This window comes from Ictidomys tridecemlineatus, chromosome 9 (genome assembly GCF_052094955.1).
Source record: "Ictidomys tridecemlineatus isolate mIctTri1 chromosome 9, mIctTri1.hap1, whole genome shotgun sequence".
NCBI classification, from domain to species: Eukaryota; Metazoa; Chordata; class Mammalia; order Rodentia; family Sciuridae; genus Ictidomys; species Ictidomys tridecemlineatus.
In genome coordinates, this window is record NC_135485.1 from 62,634,520 (window position 1) to 62,653,238 (window position 18,719).

The 18,719-nt window shown below is 38.4% G+C and overlaps 1 protein-coding gene across 4 annotated transcripts in view; it reads right to left on the reverse strand.

Moving 5' to 3' along the window:
* Rasgef1b (RasGEF domain family member 1B) overlaps positions 1-18,719 on the reverse strand; it is a 553,928-nt gene that overhangs the window by 374,241 nt on the left and 160,968 nt on the right. The window contains exon 3 of one of the 4 annotated variants that reach the window (XM_021719690.3): positions 8,316-8,475. The exons of the other annotated variants lie outside the window; for them this stretch is intronic. Within the exon in view, the coding sequence (XP_021575365.1) occupies positions 8,316-8,327 (12 nt within the window). The 5' untranslated portion in view covers positions 8,328-8,475. The remainder of the gene's footprint in view (positions 1-8,315; positions 8,476-18,719) is intronic. 4 annotated transcript variants of the gene reach the window in all.

The following is an 18,719-nucleotide window of genomic DNA, read 5'->3' on the forward strand; positions in this document are numbered from 1 at the left end:
GAGCTGGAGTTCCCTGCTGGGCAGTCTGGCTTTGGTGCCCCTGCTGTTAACTGCCATATTCCACTGCTTCACACTTTCAAGATACAGCACATTTTCCTCAAATGGAAGTCATTTATTCCTCAGTCACACCATATCTTGATGCAATATCATTCAGTAAGCATATATACACCTGGAATCCTAGAATAATGAGGAAAGCAGCACCACTCCTAAGCCAACTGATCACTGAAACAAGCACAGATAAAAAGAATACCACTCTTTTAGACAAGGGAAAGATTCTGTTTCTTTAAGATCTAGGTGTTTTATACTAGAAACAAGAGAACATAAATGTAATAAAGAAAAAAAAAGCTTGTTATTTAGAAGGAAAAATAAAAACTAAAAGATGACTGGTGAGAAAGTTGCAAAGACCTAAGAAGATTCTGTTCCTTTTGACATTAAGTTATGCAAATCGTATGCAAACTATGCAAATCTGTACGAAAATAGGGAGAAGAGATGTGGCTATTTTTCTTTCTCTATGCCTTATATAAACACCTTCTGAAATGAACAGTGAGGGTGCTGAATGTGAATTTCACAATGGTATAATTTCCTAGGAACATTCTAGCCCACAGAAAATTGAATTAGCCATCTATTCAAAAAATGCAGATACTATAGAATATTTGTAATCCTTTTATCACTAGAGTCATTTAGAAATGGTTTTCAAGTGCTTTCTAGGATATTTTGTACTTTCAGACCTCCAGTCTTCATACGGTATCTCATCTGCCTTTCACATTGGTGCTCAGAGGCAGAAGTATCACTAACATCAAAGTCGAGTATCTTACATCAGGTTTGGTATCATCAAGGTCAATGTGACCATGAGTGTATCCTAATCCATATACTTGTAGATTGGATTATAACAAATTTTATAGGATAAAAATATTTTCAAGTATTTGATTCGCTAAGGTCACCTCCATTGGCTAACTTCTTTTTTGAGGAACAACCATTTTGTCACCATATTATTCAGACTTTAGATAAAACCTATTACAGGAAAAAGCCTACTCTTCAACCTATTCCAGGAACAAAGAGCAGCTATTTCACTACCTTTCCTGGAGAGTCTATAACTCTTGAAATAAGTAGAAAAGAATTCGTCAAGTTAGAAATAGAAAAGAAGGTGATAAGCGTGGAGAACCAACAAATGGCCCAAAAGATCTCTGCCAGTTGCTTCTTTAGAAAGAAAATCCACCAAGGATGGAAGATACAAAAGATACATAAAACATGGGTTCTGCCTTCAGTCTCCTAAGATTGTTATACTTTGAATTAGAATCCAAGATGTGAAATTACAGATTTGTAAAAGCCTGGATAGTGTCTAAGGGGAGTCCCTAAAAATTGCTGGGAGGCCCAGTAATTCTCTATTAACCAAAGTAAACCGCCCTGTTCCTGGGCAGTACAATCTGTCCTACACTCTATTGTCAGTTCAGAGCAGAAGAAAATCCTGTTTACCACTTAAACTCTGTTAAAAGATACAGAAGGAAGGAAGCCAAAGCCACTGGGTGGAGATATCCATAAAATATTAACATTTTATAACAGAGTTCAGAGAATCTATTCAACTATCTCATTAGTCACATGAGGAAAGAGGGAAATGAAGCCAAGAGACATTAAATGACTTCCCCAAAGTCATATAGTTATGGAGTGGTCACAGAATGAGACCCAGCCTGATATCTATTTTTTACTTATTATACCAAATAATTTTTCATCTAAGGATTTCTATTATGTATACTTTCTAAGACTGTTTTAATTAGCTTTTGGTCCACTGGGACCAAAAGACCTGACAAGAACAACATAGAGAAGGAAAGTTTATTTGAAGTGCATGGTTTCAGAGGTCTCAAGCCATAAAGGGCCAACTCTATTTGAGGCAGAATATCATGGTATAAGGACATGGAGGAAGAAAGTAGCTCAGGATATGGCAATCAGGAAGCAGAGAAAACTTTACTCACCAGGGACAAAATATAAAACCAAAGCACATCCTCAGTAACGTCCCCCCTCTCCTTCTGATACACCCTACCTGCCTACAGTTGCCACCCAGTTAATACATATCAGTGGACTAATGCACGGATTGGGTTAAGTCTCTCATAACCCAATTATTTCACCTTTAAACTTTCTTTCATTGTTTTACACATGATATTTTGGGGGACACCTCATATCTAAACCATAACAGGTATCTACTATAAATAGTTGGAGGCTGGCTACATGTACTTTGAAATATGAGCAAATAATATGTAGTCATGGACTGCTTCCAGAGCAATCTTCCCAAATATAATGTTGATTGTGCAGCTCCCCCACTTAAAAAAGAAAAATCCTTTTATTCCCAGTGAACAAAAATCCAACAAAGGTAGAACACACTCTTTCACAATTAAATTCCCCAGCCTAGTCTTCCAGATTCTTCACCTCCTATCTTCTATTCTAGAGACATCAAACTGCTTGTAGTTCCAAAAATGAGAACAGTGGTTTGACATTGCCTTCCTTTGGATAGGTTCCTGCCTCCACCTGATATTCTCTTTTCCAGAAAGTTCTCTGGAAGAACTCCTATATGTCCCTTAAAACACATCTCTTTTCCAAGGACTATGCATTCTACCTTTCCAGATGGAATCAATCGCAGCTTCCCCTGTACTCCCAAATGCCTTTGTTGTTGAACTAATCACATTGCTTAGCAACTACCTCTCTCTATAGCTCTATTAGTCGATGGCTCCTCAAAGAGAAATGTGAAGCCTCACAGTGCTACATCTCAGCTTTCACCATGTAGAAAGTACTCTATAAATATTTGTTGAATTAAATGATCGGATTGGGGACTGGAATAGGTATAATTATTTCTGACTTCATGTTAGAGAGATATAATTCAAAATACTGTTGACAACAAAGAAATATGGCAAAGCAAAAGATGAACGCTTAACAATTATTATTTGTTTTGAATTAACAGAAAAGTATTGAAAACCTGATTGTGGAAAAAGGGGCCCCAACACTGAGAACCATCTACACACAATGTATATTGATTTTAGCAGGGTTTTTTTTTTTTTTTTAAAGAAAAGCTTTCTTGGAACAGGTGACCTTTATTACCACTTTGCTTTAATTGCAAATACTTTTAGTACCTGACGCCTATTAATTTGTCAGCCCTGCCAGAAGCAAAGCCAAGAAACCACAACAAAAGAAAAATAAACCTTTAAATACAGGCAATAAAGACCCAGCTCTGAGTAACAATTACCTTGAGTAATGCAGAAACACTAAGTAGCTGGTACAGTTCACTAAATAAATTTCATTCTTAATTATGGAATATAAGAAAGGCAAAATAAAAAGGTCATCATTCATTGTAATTTGTAGGAATCCAAAGGGATGTATAGATTAATTCATTTTATTTTATAGAGTAGAACAGTTCAGCTTCACAGGGGCAATCACCCAGCAGAAAGGGCCTTGCCTACATATTCCTGCAACCCATGAACCCATGTGCAATAGAAGGGCCGAAAATCCAGATATAAACTACCAAGCAATTTTTTTCTGGCCATTCTCGAGATCATTCAAAGCTGGCAAGTTGACAGAACTGAAGAAGTATTTAGTTAGTGTCTAAATCTTCCCCAAAATTGATTGGATGCTATACTTGGCAGCAATAATATATCTGCAGTATCCATAATGATTGATGTTGCAGTGTACCAGAAGATGAATATGCTAATTATGCAACTATTTCCCTGTAAGTCAAAGATCTTGTAAATTTGAAAATCCTTTGTCCATGGGATCAAGCACCCACTCCTGGAGCTATGGGCTCCAAAGCAGGTAGGGGAGGCAGTGTTCAAACCCACCTGTCTTATTCCTTTGTGCTGCCATAACAAAAATACTTAAGAATAGGAAATTTATAAGAAGTTTATTTCTCACAGTTCTACAAGCTGAGAAGTCCAAGGTCAAGCCACTAAAAGATTTCGTGTATGGTGAGGGCCCAGCTCCCACTCCAAGATCGCCTCTCCTGCTGCATCGTCAAATGGCATAAGGAAAGGCACAAAAGGGCCACCTAGCTCTCTCTAGCCCTTTAATAAAACACCAATCCCCTCTATGAAGGCAGAACCCTCGGGGCCTAATCACCGCCTTCAGGTCCCACCTCTTAAAACTATTGCCCTGGAGATGAAGTTTCAACATGGATTTTGGAGAGGACACTAACATTCAAAGCATAGCACTACCCAGTTAGGTAGTTCAGCCAGGAAAGAAGAGAGTCGCCGGAGAGAAACTGAGGGCTATTCACAAAATGAGAGAGAATGGAGAAACAGATGCTGGACAAGTGGGAATATAAGGGGCACATTTTAGAACCTAAGAAAGCTAAGAACTACCAAAGGTAAAGCAGGGAATGAAGATATAACAACCTGCTCAAGTACTTCAGGACCTCAGGTTTGTGGAACAATTTGTAGAGGTATCCTATGGGCACCTGGAGAACACAACTGGGACCAAAAGGCAGACTTCTAAAGAGGCAGCTCCAACTTAACAACAAAGAAATGTTTTTTAAAAATGGGTTCCCCACAGCTGAAAGGGACAAGCAGAGATTCTTCATCCAACCTTGGGCTGGCTTCTCTTATTTTAGGGGGAACCTTCTGCCTGCCTTCTCTCCTTCCCCCTACATGCTAACTTTACCTCCCTTACATGGTGGAGAAGAGACTCCTCTGCATATTTGGTCAAGACTCTTTCTAGACCCTCTTCCTTCCACACAGAGCACACAGGTTCTCCTCCCCTCTTCCCTGTGGGAATGCTCCCTAGGACAGGCCCGGACCCTGTGGGGTGAAGAGACCTGTAGTTACCAACTATAATCTACCTGGGTTCAAAACAAGAGAAAAGAAACAGGAAGTCCACGTTGAACACTAGATTCTGAACCAGCTTTGTCCACATTGGAGTCAGTGTTTGATTCTTTAAAATTCAGAATTTTAAAGGAAGAAGAATGTGATTAGTTACCGCACACCCCATCTCTAAAGTAGAAGGAATTCCAACATGAAGGAATCAAACAACATGTTTGGAATGGGAATGTCATTTGAAATAGTCTACTGGAAGTCTCTGCAAGTTCTGATACAAATTATATAAGGCCACATTGACAAGATAGTTATTGGTACATATTTGTTCTTCTGAAATAGTCTGAGACTTTTAACTGATGACAGACCAAATCTAGGACCCTTCTTGTACTGAGAGCTGAGTTTGCCTAGGGCAGCATGTTCTAATGAAATTCACTATCTCTAATGGCAGAAAATATGATTCCCACCTCACAAAATGACCATAAGGCATTTATCAATTAATTCCTGTCACAGTTACTCTTTGCATGAAATAAAGTAATAATGACAATGTTTTGCTTCAATGTTAGAAAACTGCAGACTGGACACTTAGCATTCACAATATAATAATAGTATTATAATAATTTTATAATTATAATATATTAAATGCTGAAAAGGAATTTTTAACTTCTAAGAGTAGATAAGGGACTGTGAAAAATGATTAGCTATATTCTTAGACCAAAATTAGTGGAACACATGGCAAAATGCATGCAATGGATCTCAAATATGCAAAGCATTTGAAAAAGGAAGAACAAAGTTGGAAGACTTGCACTACCTGACTTTAAAGCTAAAAGTTACTGGTCTAAAAATCAGCAGGCAGATTAATACAACAGAGAAACAAGAAAGAGAACTGCTATCTTAATTTTGGACAAAAACAGACTAATGGAGTAAAAAAAATGTCACAATAAATCTTGCTATAATAACTGGATGTCCATGTGCCAGAACATAGACTTTGACCTCTATTTCTCACCAATGACTAATATTAACTTGAAACGGATTATACACTAATGATAAAAGTTAAATAATAAGGATTTTAGAAAAATAGCTTCAACACTGGGTGGCCAACAAATGTTTCTTAGACAAACCTTTCCAGAATAAAAAGGGAGGGCAAGATTTCAATAGATTCTTTGCTAAAGAAATGACACAAATGACAAATAAGCATATGAAAAGTGCTCAACATCTTCAGTCACAGAAAATGAAAGTTAAAAACCCTAATGAGATACTACTAATGCCTTTGCAGATGGCTAAACCACAAGGACTGGCAATACCAAATGTTGTCAAAGATATAGAACAACTAAAGCTGTCATGTATTGTTGATGGGAATATAAACTGGTGTAAACAACCAGTGGTGTGCAGCACCCAGTTTGTTCTGATTCATAAGAGCAAAATGTACACAGCTCATTCCATTTTAGCCCACAATGACTTCACTTCAGTAGCTGGAATGTGGTCATGGTGGGAGTGGTTCTACCGTGGTATTTACAAAATTTAGTAGCTTTGTCGGGGTGATGATAGTCGACTCCTCCTTCCCCTTCCTCCCTCCTCCTCTTTCCCTCCTTCTCCTTATTTTAATTCTCTTTGTCCTCCTTCTTGATATTCTTTTGTGTAGATCCAGCTAATATGCATGTACAAGCACACCACTGGGTATAGCCACTCTGGCAGTTAATGGCAGGTTCTGATAAAACTAAATATGTACTCTCTGATCCGGGTATTTTACAAAAATAACTTTACAGGAATGTTTATAGTAGTTTTAGTAATAATAGCCAAAATCTGAAAATAGACCAGGTGTCCATCATCAGGAAAATGGCATACATGGAAGAGTTCTCAACAATAAAAACAAATTACTGCACACCACTAACAAGATGAATCTCAAAAACACTATGCTGAGTAAAAGAAACCTTACCTGAGAGTAGGCGCTATATAGTTACATTTAAATGAAACTAAAGAACAGGCAAACCAAGCAGTGTTTGCCTCTGGTGGAGAAAGCTGTGGCTAGGGCTGACTGGGAAGGAGTGTCGGGGTACTCACTGGAGTAACAATAAAGTTCTGCAACTGTAATTATGCTTGTGTACCCCCAGAATTCATAGGTTGAAATATAACCCCAACTGTGATGGCATTTGGAGGTGGTAATTTAAGAGGTAATTAAGTCAGCAGGGTGGAACACTCATGATGGGACTACTGGCCTTACAAGACGAGGCCAGAGAGGAAGCTAGTTCTCTCTGTGTCCATGGTGTAAGGATATGGTGAGACAACTGCAGTCTGTGACTAGGAAGAAGGCCATTGCTGGCATGCTGATCTTGGACTTCCAGCCTCCAGAACCATGAGAAATACATTTCTATTGTTTATCAGCTACCCAGTCTATGGTACTTTGTTTTAGCATCCTAAGACAGTAATTTATTAGAGATTTGGGTTAAATAAGTCCAAGAATTTGTCAAAGACCAGTGAATATCCACTTAAATTTTTTCATTTAATTGTACATACATTATACCTCAAAACAAAAACAAACAAACAAAAAAAACTAAGTACATATTAGACTCTAGTCAATGATTTGCAAGCTGAAATATTTAGAGGAAGTGTACTTAGGTCTATAATTTACTTTGAAATGTACGAACAATAAGATGAATTAGTAGATGGATAGAAATGAATAAATGTATAGATACACAATAAAGTAACCAGAGTAAAATAATAATGGTAAAAATGAGACCATGGATATAGGTGTTTACTATAAATTCTTCAGCTTTTCTGTACGGTTGAAATTTTTCATAATAAAATATCATACAAAACTAATAAAAGATAATATTTATAGCTCTTATTAACTGAAGGTTTACCATAACCAGGTCCTATGTTGATGTTTTATAAAAATTACCTAATTTACTCCTCTCAACCACCCTGCAACTTAGATGCCATTATCATTCCCATTTCACCAGTAACTAAACTAAGGTTTAAAGAGATCAAGTCACTTGCCCCAAATCATGCAGCCAATAAATGAGGAATAACCTCAGCTCAGACTGTCTCTTAAGCACATTGTACAAGTTTCCTGTCTGTGTGAGAGAATCAGAGAAAAAGAGAACATAGGAAAGGAACACAATTACAGTTGGCATAAACTAGAGACAGGAACATTTGGTCAGCGTCCCAGCTTCGCCCAACTTTTAGGACTGGACCACGGGCAGGACTGGCTACATACATTTATTTTTTATTGGAGCTTAGTAAAAAATAAACATGGTGGATCCCTTATTCACAATGACTCAGGAATTTCAAGATGGCAACAGCAGAGCACTAAACCAAGTGTGCTCCCCTCTGAGAGCCAGTTCTGTGTGACCACACAGGTCCCAGGTCTCAAAGTGGTCCCAGCACAAGAACAGAAAGTGCTCCATGTAACTAGGATTACTACACATGTCTCCAAACATCAAACAACCTTTCTGTGATTATTTTTTTCCTGTCTTCCCCTTCGAGTGTTGGGGGGTTTATACCCAAGAAGCAAAAAAGGTAAGCTCTAACCTTGGTGGTCATGATGTCTGAATACTGAAGCTGAAGTAAGTCTCCATAAAAGACTGTTTTGTGTTCTTGCCAAAATCAAGACACATTAGTCATAAAAGGTACTGATCTTCCTCTCAAATTGGTCGTCACCGATGCAGCTGGGAAAGGCTGATGGATCATCCTATAAAGGTAAACAGGTTTCAAAGAGGCAGGCTTTGTCACTTGTGGAATGAATCAGTTATCCATCATTCCCCTCCAACTCAAACCGACCAGGCAGTCTGACTGCCTCCTCATTTCAAGAGCTGCCTTTTCCCCTCAGGATCCCTAACCAAAGAGCTCATTTGTACTTTAGAAAATGGAGACCATGGCACCAATTGAAAGGGCTTAATAAATAAATAAATAAATAACTCCAATCTATTTCCAGGCCAGGACAATTGAGCAGCAGCTTAGCCGCTTCCTGCCTGGGCTGTTGCTGTAATCAGTAATTCTCAGACAGACATAAAACACAGTAGTTTTGCTATGGATAATAGGCTGTTCATCCACTGAAAAGACTTCTATATTTTTTTCATGTACTGTACAAAATGCTTCATTTTGACTAGAATCAAAATGACAAATCCTTTTACATCGGAGTATTGCTGGCTGTCTCAGGAAGTTAAAAAAAAATACTGTCACTAGAGAATACCTGGGAGGATTTTTAAGAAGCCCAGGCTAGGGAAAAGGCGTAGAAGACATGATTGGCCTTTCTTTTCATTCTGCACCAGACACTGCAAGGGTTATTCAAATTAAAATGATTGCTCTGTACGCTTTGATAACTCCACATTCAAAAATGATGCCACAAATTACTAGAATGTAAGATCCCTATACATGAAAGTCCACAGAAGACACAGCGAAAGAATGAGTTGTTTTGAGCACTTTGAGGAAGTCTTTAATTTTAAAGAGGATAAACCACTTGAACCAGGGAGTAGGGGAAAGACATTCAATATGCCAATTCCCTAGCAATGTCTGGGGCCGCTCCTTCATTAAAGGCTACAAAAGCCATTTTGTGGAATGCAGAAAGCCAGCATGCTTCCACAGTGCTGAGAGGCCCAGCTGTCTTCCTTTGAGAATGTGGAAAACACTATGCATTTTTAAGTTAAAAAAAAAAAAAGATTCTCCTCTTCTTTGCACACTTCCAACATGCCTGGAAATATATCAAGAAATTCTGCCTCCTAAGAACAGCTGGGCTGACCTATTTGGATCAAAGTCTGTTAGGTCTCAGTAGGAACTGAGAACAGGAACAGGTAGAATCAGCATGGGTTTTTAATTGGGAGAATTCACCAGCAGTATAGTAACTGCATCCAGTAAAGCAAATCACTGGGATGAAGACGTGGGGTAGGTTTCCTGCTGAGTGTGTTTACTGCACAGATCAACGCACACCAGCTAAGGGAGCTAAAGATGTATGTGTATATTTGGAGTCTTACCTCCTTCAAGCAAGCTAACCCTTCCCTCCAAGTGAACAAATGGGTCATTTACCAGGACTGGACATGCCATAGATAATATGCCTGACTACAAATGGACCAATTTTTCACTACTTTTGTTGTTTCAGACAACCAGTAATAGCTTTAGAAACCATTTATCTATTTTTTTAAAATTTCCTTCTCTTACTGTTGTCAAATAATCTGAGCTTCGAGGCAGTGACAGCAGCAGCATTTTATCTAGGGGAAAAGTCTCTTTTTTTAAAATAAATATGTTGACCTGAAATCCATATTTCTAATATTTTTTAAATGTCACTGTTTGTACCTCCCTCTTTTTCTCCAAATAACTGGGAAGAGGATGAGTTTTGAGGTCAGGTCTATACCTGGTTGGAACCCTGTATGCATGGGTTAATAATTAGTCTAACATGGAGAAAATTACCTCCAAACCTTGGGTTTCTTCATCTGTAAAACGGAGGAATTGATACTACCTCATCTGGATATTGTGAAGATTAAGTAAGATAATGTATGTATGTAAGACACCCACCACGGCCTTAGCACTGAAAGGTGTTAAGCACACATCTTTCATTCTGTCTCCCTCTCCTCCCCACTTCCCTTCACCAAGTTGCTGGAATTACCACTTTGCACAGCCTTCTCTTGCATGCATGCTAATGATTGCCTGAAGGTGGCTTGAGAGCAGTTTTAACAATCTCAAGTTATTCTACTTGTTAGTAGTTACAGTGAATAATAAATACAACTTGTTAATCATTCTGGACAGTTTTTGCATCAGAAAATTACATTGGCAGCTTTGCATAACAAAAGGTTAAAATGTGAGCCTCAAAAGGAATAAATAAAGCTTGATCACTCAGCTCAAAATTCAGTATTTTATAGTTTTGCCTTTCAAATGAGTCCCACTGAAGTGCCTACAAATGCCTTCTACCAACATTTCATCCATATTTCTCTCTAATAGGTCTTAGTAAATTTTGTAAGATCCTCCCTCAGAAATAGTGAAGTGCTCAGGTCATAGGGCAGACTACCTGGGTATAAGTCCCAGGTACTCTACTTAGTAACTGTGTGAATTTGACCAACTGAACCCTTCCACGCCTTGGTTCTTGTGATTTAAAATGGGGATAACAGTAGCACCTTATTTTCACCTTAGCAAATTGTGGTTAGGATTAAACAAATCTATGGTGTAAAGTATACACCATGGTGCCTGACATACAGGAAGCCCAAATAACTATTTTCCTTAATATAACCAATACATCAGATGGTATTTTTTTTTCTGGCAACCAGGCCAATGGATTATTCTCTTCAAAGAGAAGGTGGTCACTATGTTTTCAGGAAGGCCAATTTCTCCATCTGTTGCTTAAAGAATAGAAATAAGGAATGTAGAGGAAAAAGTGGAAAAGAAGATATCTATAAATTTGCAATGACTTGTGTCTGGAAGTGCACACCAACACACACACACACACACACACACACACACACACACACACACACACTACATTGAAGCCAACTGCCTCCTTATGGTGGAAAAGAACTTGAAGAATGAGAGATTAAGTGACTGATTCAAAATCCATGTCACTTTAATCTTAAAAAAAAAAAGAAAAAAATAAGAAAATGCACTTAGACTATCTCTTTTACTAATGATGAATTCCAAAACCAAGTAAAACCAATAAATTCAAGATCTCTTCGGATTTCTAGGTCAAGTTGGACAATTAAGAGTTGTCCTTTGAAAACTTTAATTATGCATAGGAATTAACTACATTAAAATACAATTTTTTTTTTGTACCAAGGATTCTAGGATTGAACCCAGAGGTGCTTAACTACATGTAGTCTGTTGATCCGTATGATTTACACTGCAAATTGTTGTTTCCTAAGAAAAATCAATTCTATATCCATAGAATACTAGCCTGTACAAATACTTGGCTGAAAGGATTACATGACTTGGGCTTTTGATATCTCTATGAAAGTAGCTCACTTGGTGAGAATATGCTATTTGTTAGGTCTACAACTTGAACTTGACTCAACCAGCAATTAATCATGATCATTCATTTTTTTTTAAAAAAATCAAGTGACTCCTCTGTGCATAAGACTATTTTAGGAATTAGGGATATAGCAGTAATTGAAACAAAGTGCTTGGGCTGGGGCTCATTGGTAGAGTGCTTGCCTTGCATGTGTGAAGAACTGGGTTCTATCCTCAGCACCACATAAAAATAAATAAAGAAAGAGATTGTGTCAATCTACAATAATAATAATAATAATAATAATAATAATAAAGTCATTGCTTTCAAGGAGCATACTCCAGTGAGGGGGGGCAATAAACAAATAAATTAGCAGCATGCAAGGGAGTGACAGATGCTATGGATAGAAATAACACAGAGTAAATGTGTGTTAGGCCTTGGAACCCAGATAGGCTGGGGTATTTATTTAACCAAAGATGGTCAGGAAAAGTCTCAGTAATAATCTTTAAGCAGAAACTTTGAGCAGAAAGGAAGAGAGAGTCATGTGGATATGTTGGGGAAAAAATGTTCAATACACAGAAACTATCAAGTTCAGAAACTGATACTGGAAATGAGAAAGTCAGAATTCCTGAAGTATTATGAGCAAGGGGCAGAGAAGTGGAAGATGAAATAATGTTCTGAGTTGTACTGAAGTATTGAGTTAGAAATTATACCAAAGGAACAAAATAATACTATAATAATTTTTCTAGCTAGACAGGTAGTACATGCCTGTAATCCCAGTGACTCAGGAGACTGAGGCAGGAGGACCCTATGTTCAAAGCCAACCTGAGCAGTTTACTGAAAACCTCATTCAAAATAGAGAATTCAAAGTTCAAAGGACCAGAAATGTAGCTGACTGGTAGAGTTCCCTGGGTTTAATCCCCAGTACAGCAAAAAAAAAAAAAAAAAAAAAAATAGAAAAGAACTACATCTTTCTAATTTGGACCAAAATTAACTTTTGACAAGGGGAACACTCATTTCAGTGGACTTTAGTCAGAAATCAGTGACCCCTTTACTAGAAAGCAGGAAAACAGTGTCCTGACAAGGAGTTATAGAAGTTAATAAAGTCTTTAAAATGAGAACCATAATTTCAAATGGTTAAGTAATTACTGAGATGCTTTTGAGAAATGGGAAAGTAGATGGTTTGTCATTTGGTCTACAGGATATCACAAATTCATTTGTCTATCAAAATTATCCTTCCTAATGGATGCACCTGATTAAATGCATAGCCATCCAAATGTGCACCTGGCACATTTTAACTGAATGCTGCAAGGCCAGAACTTCCACTATCAGTTCCAATAAATGCAGATGTGTCCCTGAATGAACATTCAGACATTCATACCAGTTAGGTTACACATTCATCATTCCTGCAATTCACATTCTCCTAAAAGACTCAAATGAACAGCAACACAAGTACATCACCAATTGCAAATATATGACAAGCTTGCATGCAATGCTTTGCTCTGTGCTACAGACTGCAGAGACTACCCTGCACCCAAAGGAGGGAGTTGGGGGATAAGGTCAGAGAGATAAGAAGGACCCTGGGGACATTGTCAGGGCAAAGGGAGAAGGACTGTTGATAGTTAATAATTGAGTTCTGTGTATCACCTTGATCATATGCAACCTGACCTGGATTTCAGGAATGGAATTACCACTGATCAATCATCCTTCATGGCCTGTTCTTCTCCTCAGCATATAGATACAAGTTCAAGGGTATTCCATCTTAAAAACACACTTTCCCTACATGCTTTCCTATCACAATTCAAATTCAAATTCCTCCAAAGCCTACTTAACCTCAGTGACTCTGTTCCAGCCACACTGGCCTTCGGACTCTTCCAGAACATTCTTTCCTCAGGGCTTTTGCAAGAAGAACAGTTTCCAGCCAATCTCCACATGCCTCATTGATTCTCTTTCTCTGCTTGAATATCACCTCCTCAGAGAGGCCTTCCTGGCCTGGCCCACCTAGACTGCCACTCATGACTCTATCACCTTAGCCTATACCATTGTGCCTGAACACCATCACCACCTGATATGCTATCTCCGGATACTCATTTAGTTCCTCTCCCCAAGTGGAATGGACTGAATGTTGTTCTTGTTTATTATCATTACATCCTTAGCATCAGAAATATCAGGCACACATTAGGTTCTCAATAAATATCTGCTGAATAAACATATTATTGAGTTTAGGAGAATAAACTGCCTTATTTATTCTGTTAATTAATAAAAATGCTTAGGAGATCAAGATTAACATGAGGCAGCATGTCTCTTAGCTCACTACTCAGCACTCAAAACAGCAAGAATATGATATCCCCCTGAGGCTTAAAGTGAAAAATGCCGAGACTGGAGGGCCAGTCTGTCCTAACTGAACCAGAGACTGTTTGACTCATTAATCGGATATTTTTTTAAAAAACCTCTCCTCTGTACGGGGTAAAGTTGGGAGTTCATAACCCACTTGAATCAAACTGTGAAAGATGATGTATTAAGAACTGTGTAATGTTTTGAACGACCAACAATAAAAAAAAAAAAAAAAAAAAAACCTCTCCTCTGGAGTTTATCAATTGTCCACCAATCCAGGAGCCATCTCGGGACTGCAGCGTGGCAGGGCCTAGGGAAACTCAAAACTCAGATCTGTGAGTTTGCAGCTAGGTCTGTGTGGGCCTCTCAGAACTTAGCAAATCCATGGAAAATGAGAAACTGGGAGCATTTCAACCAGGGGAACACAGGTTAGAGAGGCTGGAGGTAGCCAGGCTCTCCCCAGCTCCATGAGTCCTGAGGCCCAAGGGGACTGATGGGCCCATTACAGCAGGTTGGGAGATTGGAAGAGGGTGTGAAGGCATGTTGATCTCAGCTCCCCCAGCCAGCTGCTCCAGCACCCACCGGGTTCCTAGGCCCACCTGGGCTAGCACTTGCTGGGTTCCAGCTCCAGCCTTGTCCCCGACTCCCTCCCCAGTTAAGTGTCTACCAGTCCCCAGGACCTGCCAGGTCCAGCATCCAAGAGGGCCCTCCTGCTCCACAGTCCCCAGTCTCTCAACCTCTCCTTGGCCCCTGACCTGGCCCATTGTGCATAGCCTCACTATCAGGTCACAGATCCTGGCATCTGGCCCTGCCCACCTTGCACAGATCACCCTGGCCCCCCAGCCTTGCTGGCCCCTCACGCTACTTCACTGCCAGATGTGCCCTGTCCAGTGCACAGCCTCCCTGCAATTTCCAGAATCCAGTGCCAGGCCCTGATCCACCTGTCACCTGACATGACCAGCTGCTTTGCTGCCTGCCTGCAACCCAGCTTCCCAGAGCCACTTCACCTCCAGGTCTGCATCCCAGCCACCCACACTAATCTCCCAAGAAGGGAAATTAGGAAGTCTTAAATCCCCATCTTCACACAGTGAGCAACACAGTAAAGGAAGGACAGACAACCCACGGCTCATACCAAAAGTTTAGATCATACTTCAACAAGAAATGAAAAGAAAACCAGTTCTGTTTTGCCTTTTGATTTTGGGTTTCCCTATTAGACTCTTGTGTTATTTAAATATGTACTGACTGATTCAAGGACTCCTACCCATAATCAAGTATGTTTCTCTCTTCTCATTTCCAGCCTTGCTTTTCTTTTTTTTTCCCTTCCTTTCAATTTTTTTTTCTGTTTTGTTGCTGTTATAGTTTTCTTATTTTATTTCTTTTTTCTTTGTTTTTTTTTTCAAAGGTGTTATTTTCCCATGCTCTGTATTTTAAGGGTTGGGGTTTATGATTCACTTATTTTGATTTTCATTTATCACTACTTTATCTCCCTTGTCTCCCTCTCTCATTTCTCTTTTCTTGACACCCAAATTCTATTTTCTCTCTCCTCCTATATATTATTCTTTTTTTAAATCCCCTAATAACATATCCTAAGTTACCACTGCATCTGCCCTTTTCATCCTTTGAAATTGCAAACACTTTTCTATCCTCCTATCTCTTTTCTTTACACATACTCTATCGTAACACTTCTTAAAACTAATTGAGGTATATAATATCTACCCCCACCGCCAATGTCACAGCAATAATTTATATAGCAGAAGGCATAGACAACACCTACTGTTTGATTTTAAGCCAAACATAACACATGATTATGTCTGGCTTAAATGTGTTCTATTTTTACTGACAGAAATTGCTGATCCCACTACTGATGAAAATTGCTGATCCCACTATTCCAATGTATGGTACCAATTAACACTAGGAATAAAAATAGAAACTAAGGACCTAGTTTACTGCTATATATCATTTGAATACATTGTTGCTCTTATTGGGCTCCCCCTCCCCAATCTGTGAGGTACTACTAACTCAGAAGGACCCTATAAACTCATAAGGTAGAAACTCTCCAACATCAAATCCATCCAGATAGATGGGTAGACACACAAACAATATGAAAAAGCAAGGGAACAAACAATCCTAAATAACCCAGACTACCTCAATAGTAGACTACTTTTATGCCATCGTGGAGGAAATGTCAGAGACAGAAGTCAGAAAGTTCATGCTTAAACTGTTCTACGAGATAAAAGACAATGTAAGAAATAAAATCAGAGAGAAAATACAAGAAGTGAAAGATCATTTCAACAAGGAGATAGAGATCCTGAAGAAGAATCAGTCAGAAATCCTTGAATTGAAGGAATCAAAAAACTAAATTAAAAATTCAATTGAAAGCATCACCAATAGACTAGATCACTTGTAAGACAGAGTTTCAGGCAATGAAGGCAAAATAGAAAATGAAGTTGACCATGGGGAAAAGATGTTAAGTGAATATGAACAGAACTTCCAAGAAATATGGGATAACATGGAAAGATCAAATTTAAGATTTATTGGGATAGATGAAGGCTTAGAGATACAAACCAAAGGAATGCACAGTCTTTTCAATGAAATAATATCAGAAAATTTCCCAAACCTTAAGAAACAAAATGGAAAACCAAACACAGAAGGCTTACATGACCCCAAATATTCATTACAATAGACTCACACCAAAGCACATCATTGTGAAAATTTCTAACATACATAATAAGAACAGAATTTTAAAGGCTGTGAAAGAAATATATCAGATTAATATAGGGGGAACCCAAGTCAGATCTCAGCTGATTTCTCAACCCAGACTCTTAAAGCTAGGAGGTCTGGGAATAACATATACCAAGCTCTGAAAGAAAATGAATACCAACCAAGAATTCTATATCCAGCAAAATTAAGCTTCAGGTTTGAAGATGAAATAAAAACTTTCCATGATAAACAAACATTAAAAGAATTTACACCTAGAAAGTCTGCATGACAGAAGAGTCTCAACAAAATATTCCATAAACTTGAAAAAAAAAAGTGAAAACCAGCAAAGGGAGGAACAACACTAAAGGAATAGCCAATCAAAGGAGAAACTAGTTCAAATTAAAAAGTGGAAATAAACCCAAATGACTGGGAATACAAATCATATCCCAATGATTTTTACAATCATATCTTGAATGTAAATGGCCTTAACTCATCAATCAAAAGACATAGACTGGCAGATTGGATTAAAAAACAAGATCAACACTTCACAGAAGAAGAAATACAATGGATTAACAAACATATGAGAAAATGTTCCTCATCTTTAGTGATTAGACAAATGCAAAAAAGAACTATTCTAAGATTTCATCTCACTCCAGTCAGAATGGCAATTATCAAGAATACAAGCAACAGTTAAGAGTTAGTGAGGATGTGGGGAAAAGGTACATTCATACATTGCTGGTGGGACTACAAATTAATACAACCCCTTTGGAAAGCAGTATGGAGATTCCTCAGAAAACTTGGAATGAAATCACCATTTGACCCAGTTATTCCACTCCTCAGTTTATACCTAAAGGACTTAATGTCAGCATACTATAGTGACACAGCCACATCAATGTTTATAGCAGCTCAATTCACAATAGCTAAACCAGCCTAGATGCCCTTCAACAGATAAATGGATAAAGAAAATGTGGTATGTATATATACACAATGGACTATTATTACTCAGCCTTAAAGAAGAATGAAATTATGGCATTTGCAGGTCAATGGATGAAGCTAGAGAATATCATGCTAACAAAATAAGCCAAACCCAAAAAACCAAAAGCTAAATGTTTTCTTTGATAAGCAGATGCTAATTCATAATGGGGGTGGGTTGGTAGGGAAGAAAGAAGGAACTCTGGATTGTGCAGAGTGTGAAGAGGGAAGGGGTTGTGGGAATGGGAAGGACAGTGGAAGGAGATGGACATTATTACCCTATATACATGTATGACTACACTACTGGTGTGACTCTGTACCATGTTCACCCAGAGGAAGAAGTTGTGCTCCATTTGTGTACAATATGTCAAAATGCATTCTACTGTCATTATTTTACTCTGCTTTTTTTTTTTTTTTGCCACAGTGACTCAAAGATCTGACCAGAACAATTATAGAGAAGGAAGAGTTTATTTGAGGTCTCATGGTTTCAAAGGTCTTGGTCCATAGAAGGCCAACTCCATTCCTTAGGGCAAGAGGTGAGGCTGAACATCATGGCGGGAGAGAGTGAAGCAGCTCTCATCACAGTGATTAAAAAGCAAGGAGAGAGACTCTGCTCTCCAGATACAAATACATACACTAAAGCCACACTCTAATTCCCACCTCCTCCAATCACACCTACAACTTCAGTTACCACTCAGTTAATCACTATCAGGAGATTAAATCACTAATCGGGTTAAGACTCTCACAACCTAATCATTTCTCCTCTGAACCTTCTTGCATTGTCTCACATGTGAGCTTTTGGGGTACACCTCACATCCCAATCATAACAGTTAATGTATAATGAATTAGAATAACTTAAAAAATAGAAAACAAGACCCACAATATACTTTTTCCAAGGGACTCACCTTATAAGCAAGGAGGTCCATAGATTGAAGGTAAAATGATAGGAAAAAACATCATTCACATGGATCTTATAAACAAGCAGGGGTTTCTATTGTCATATC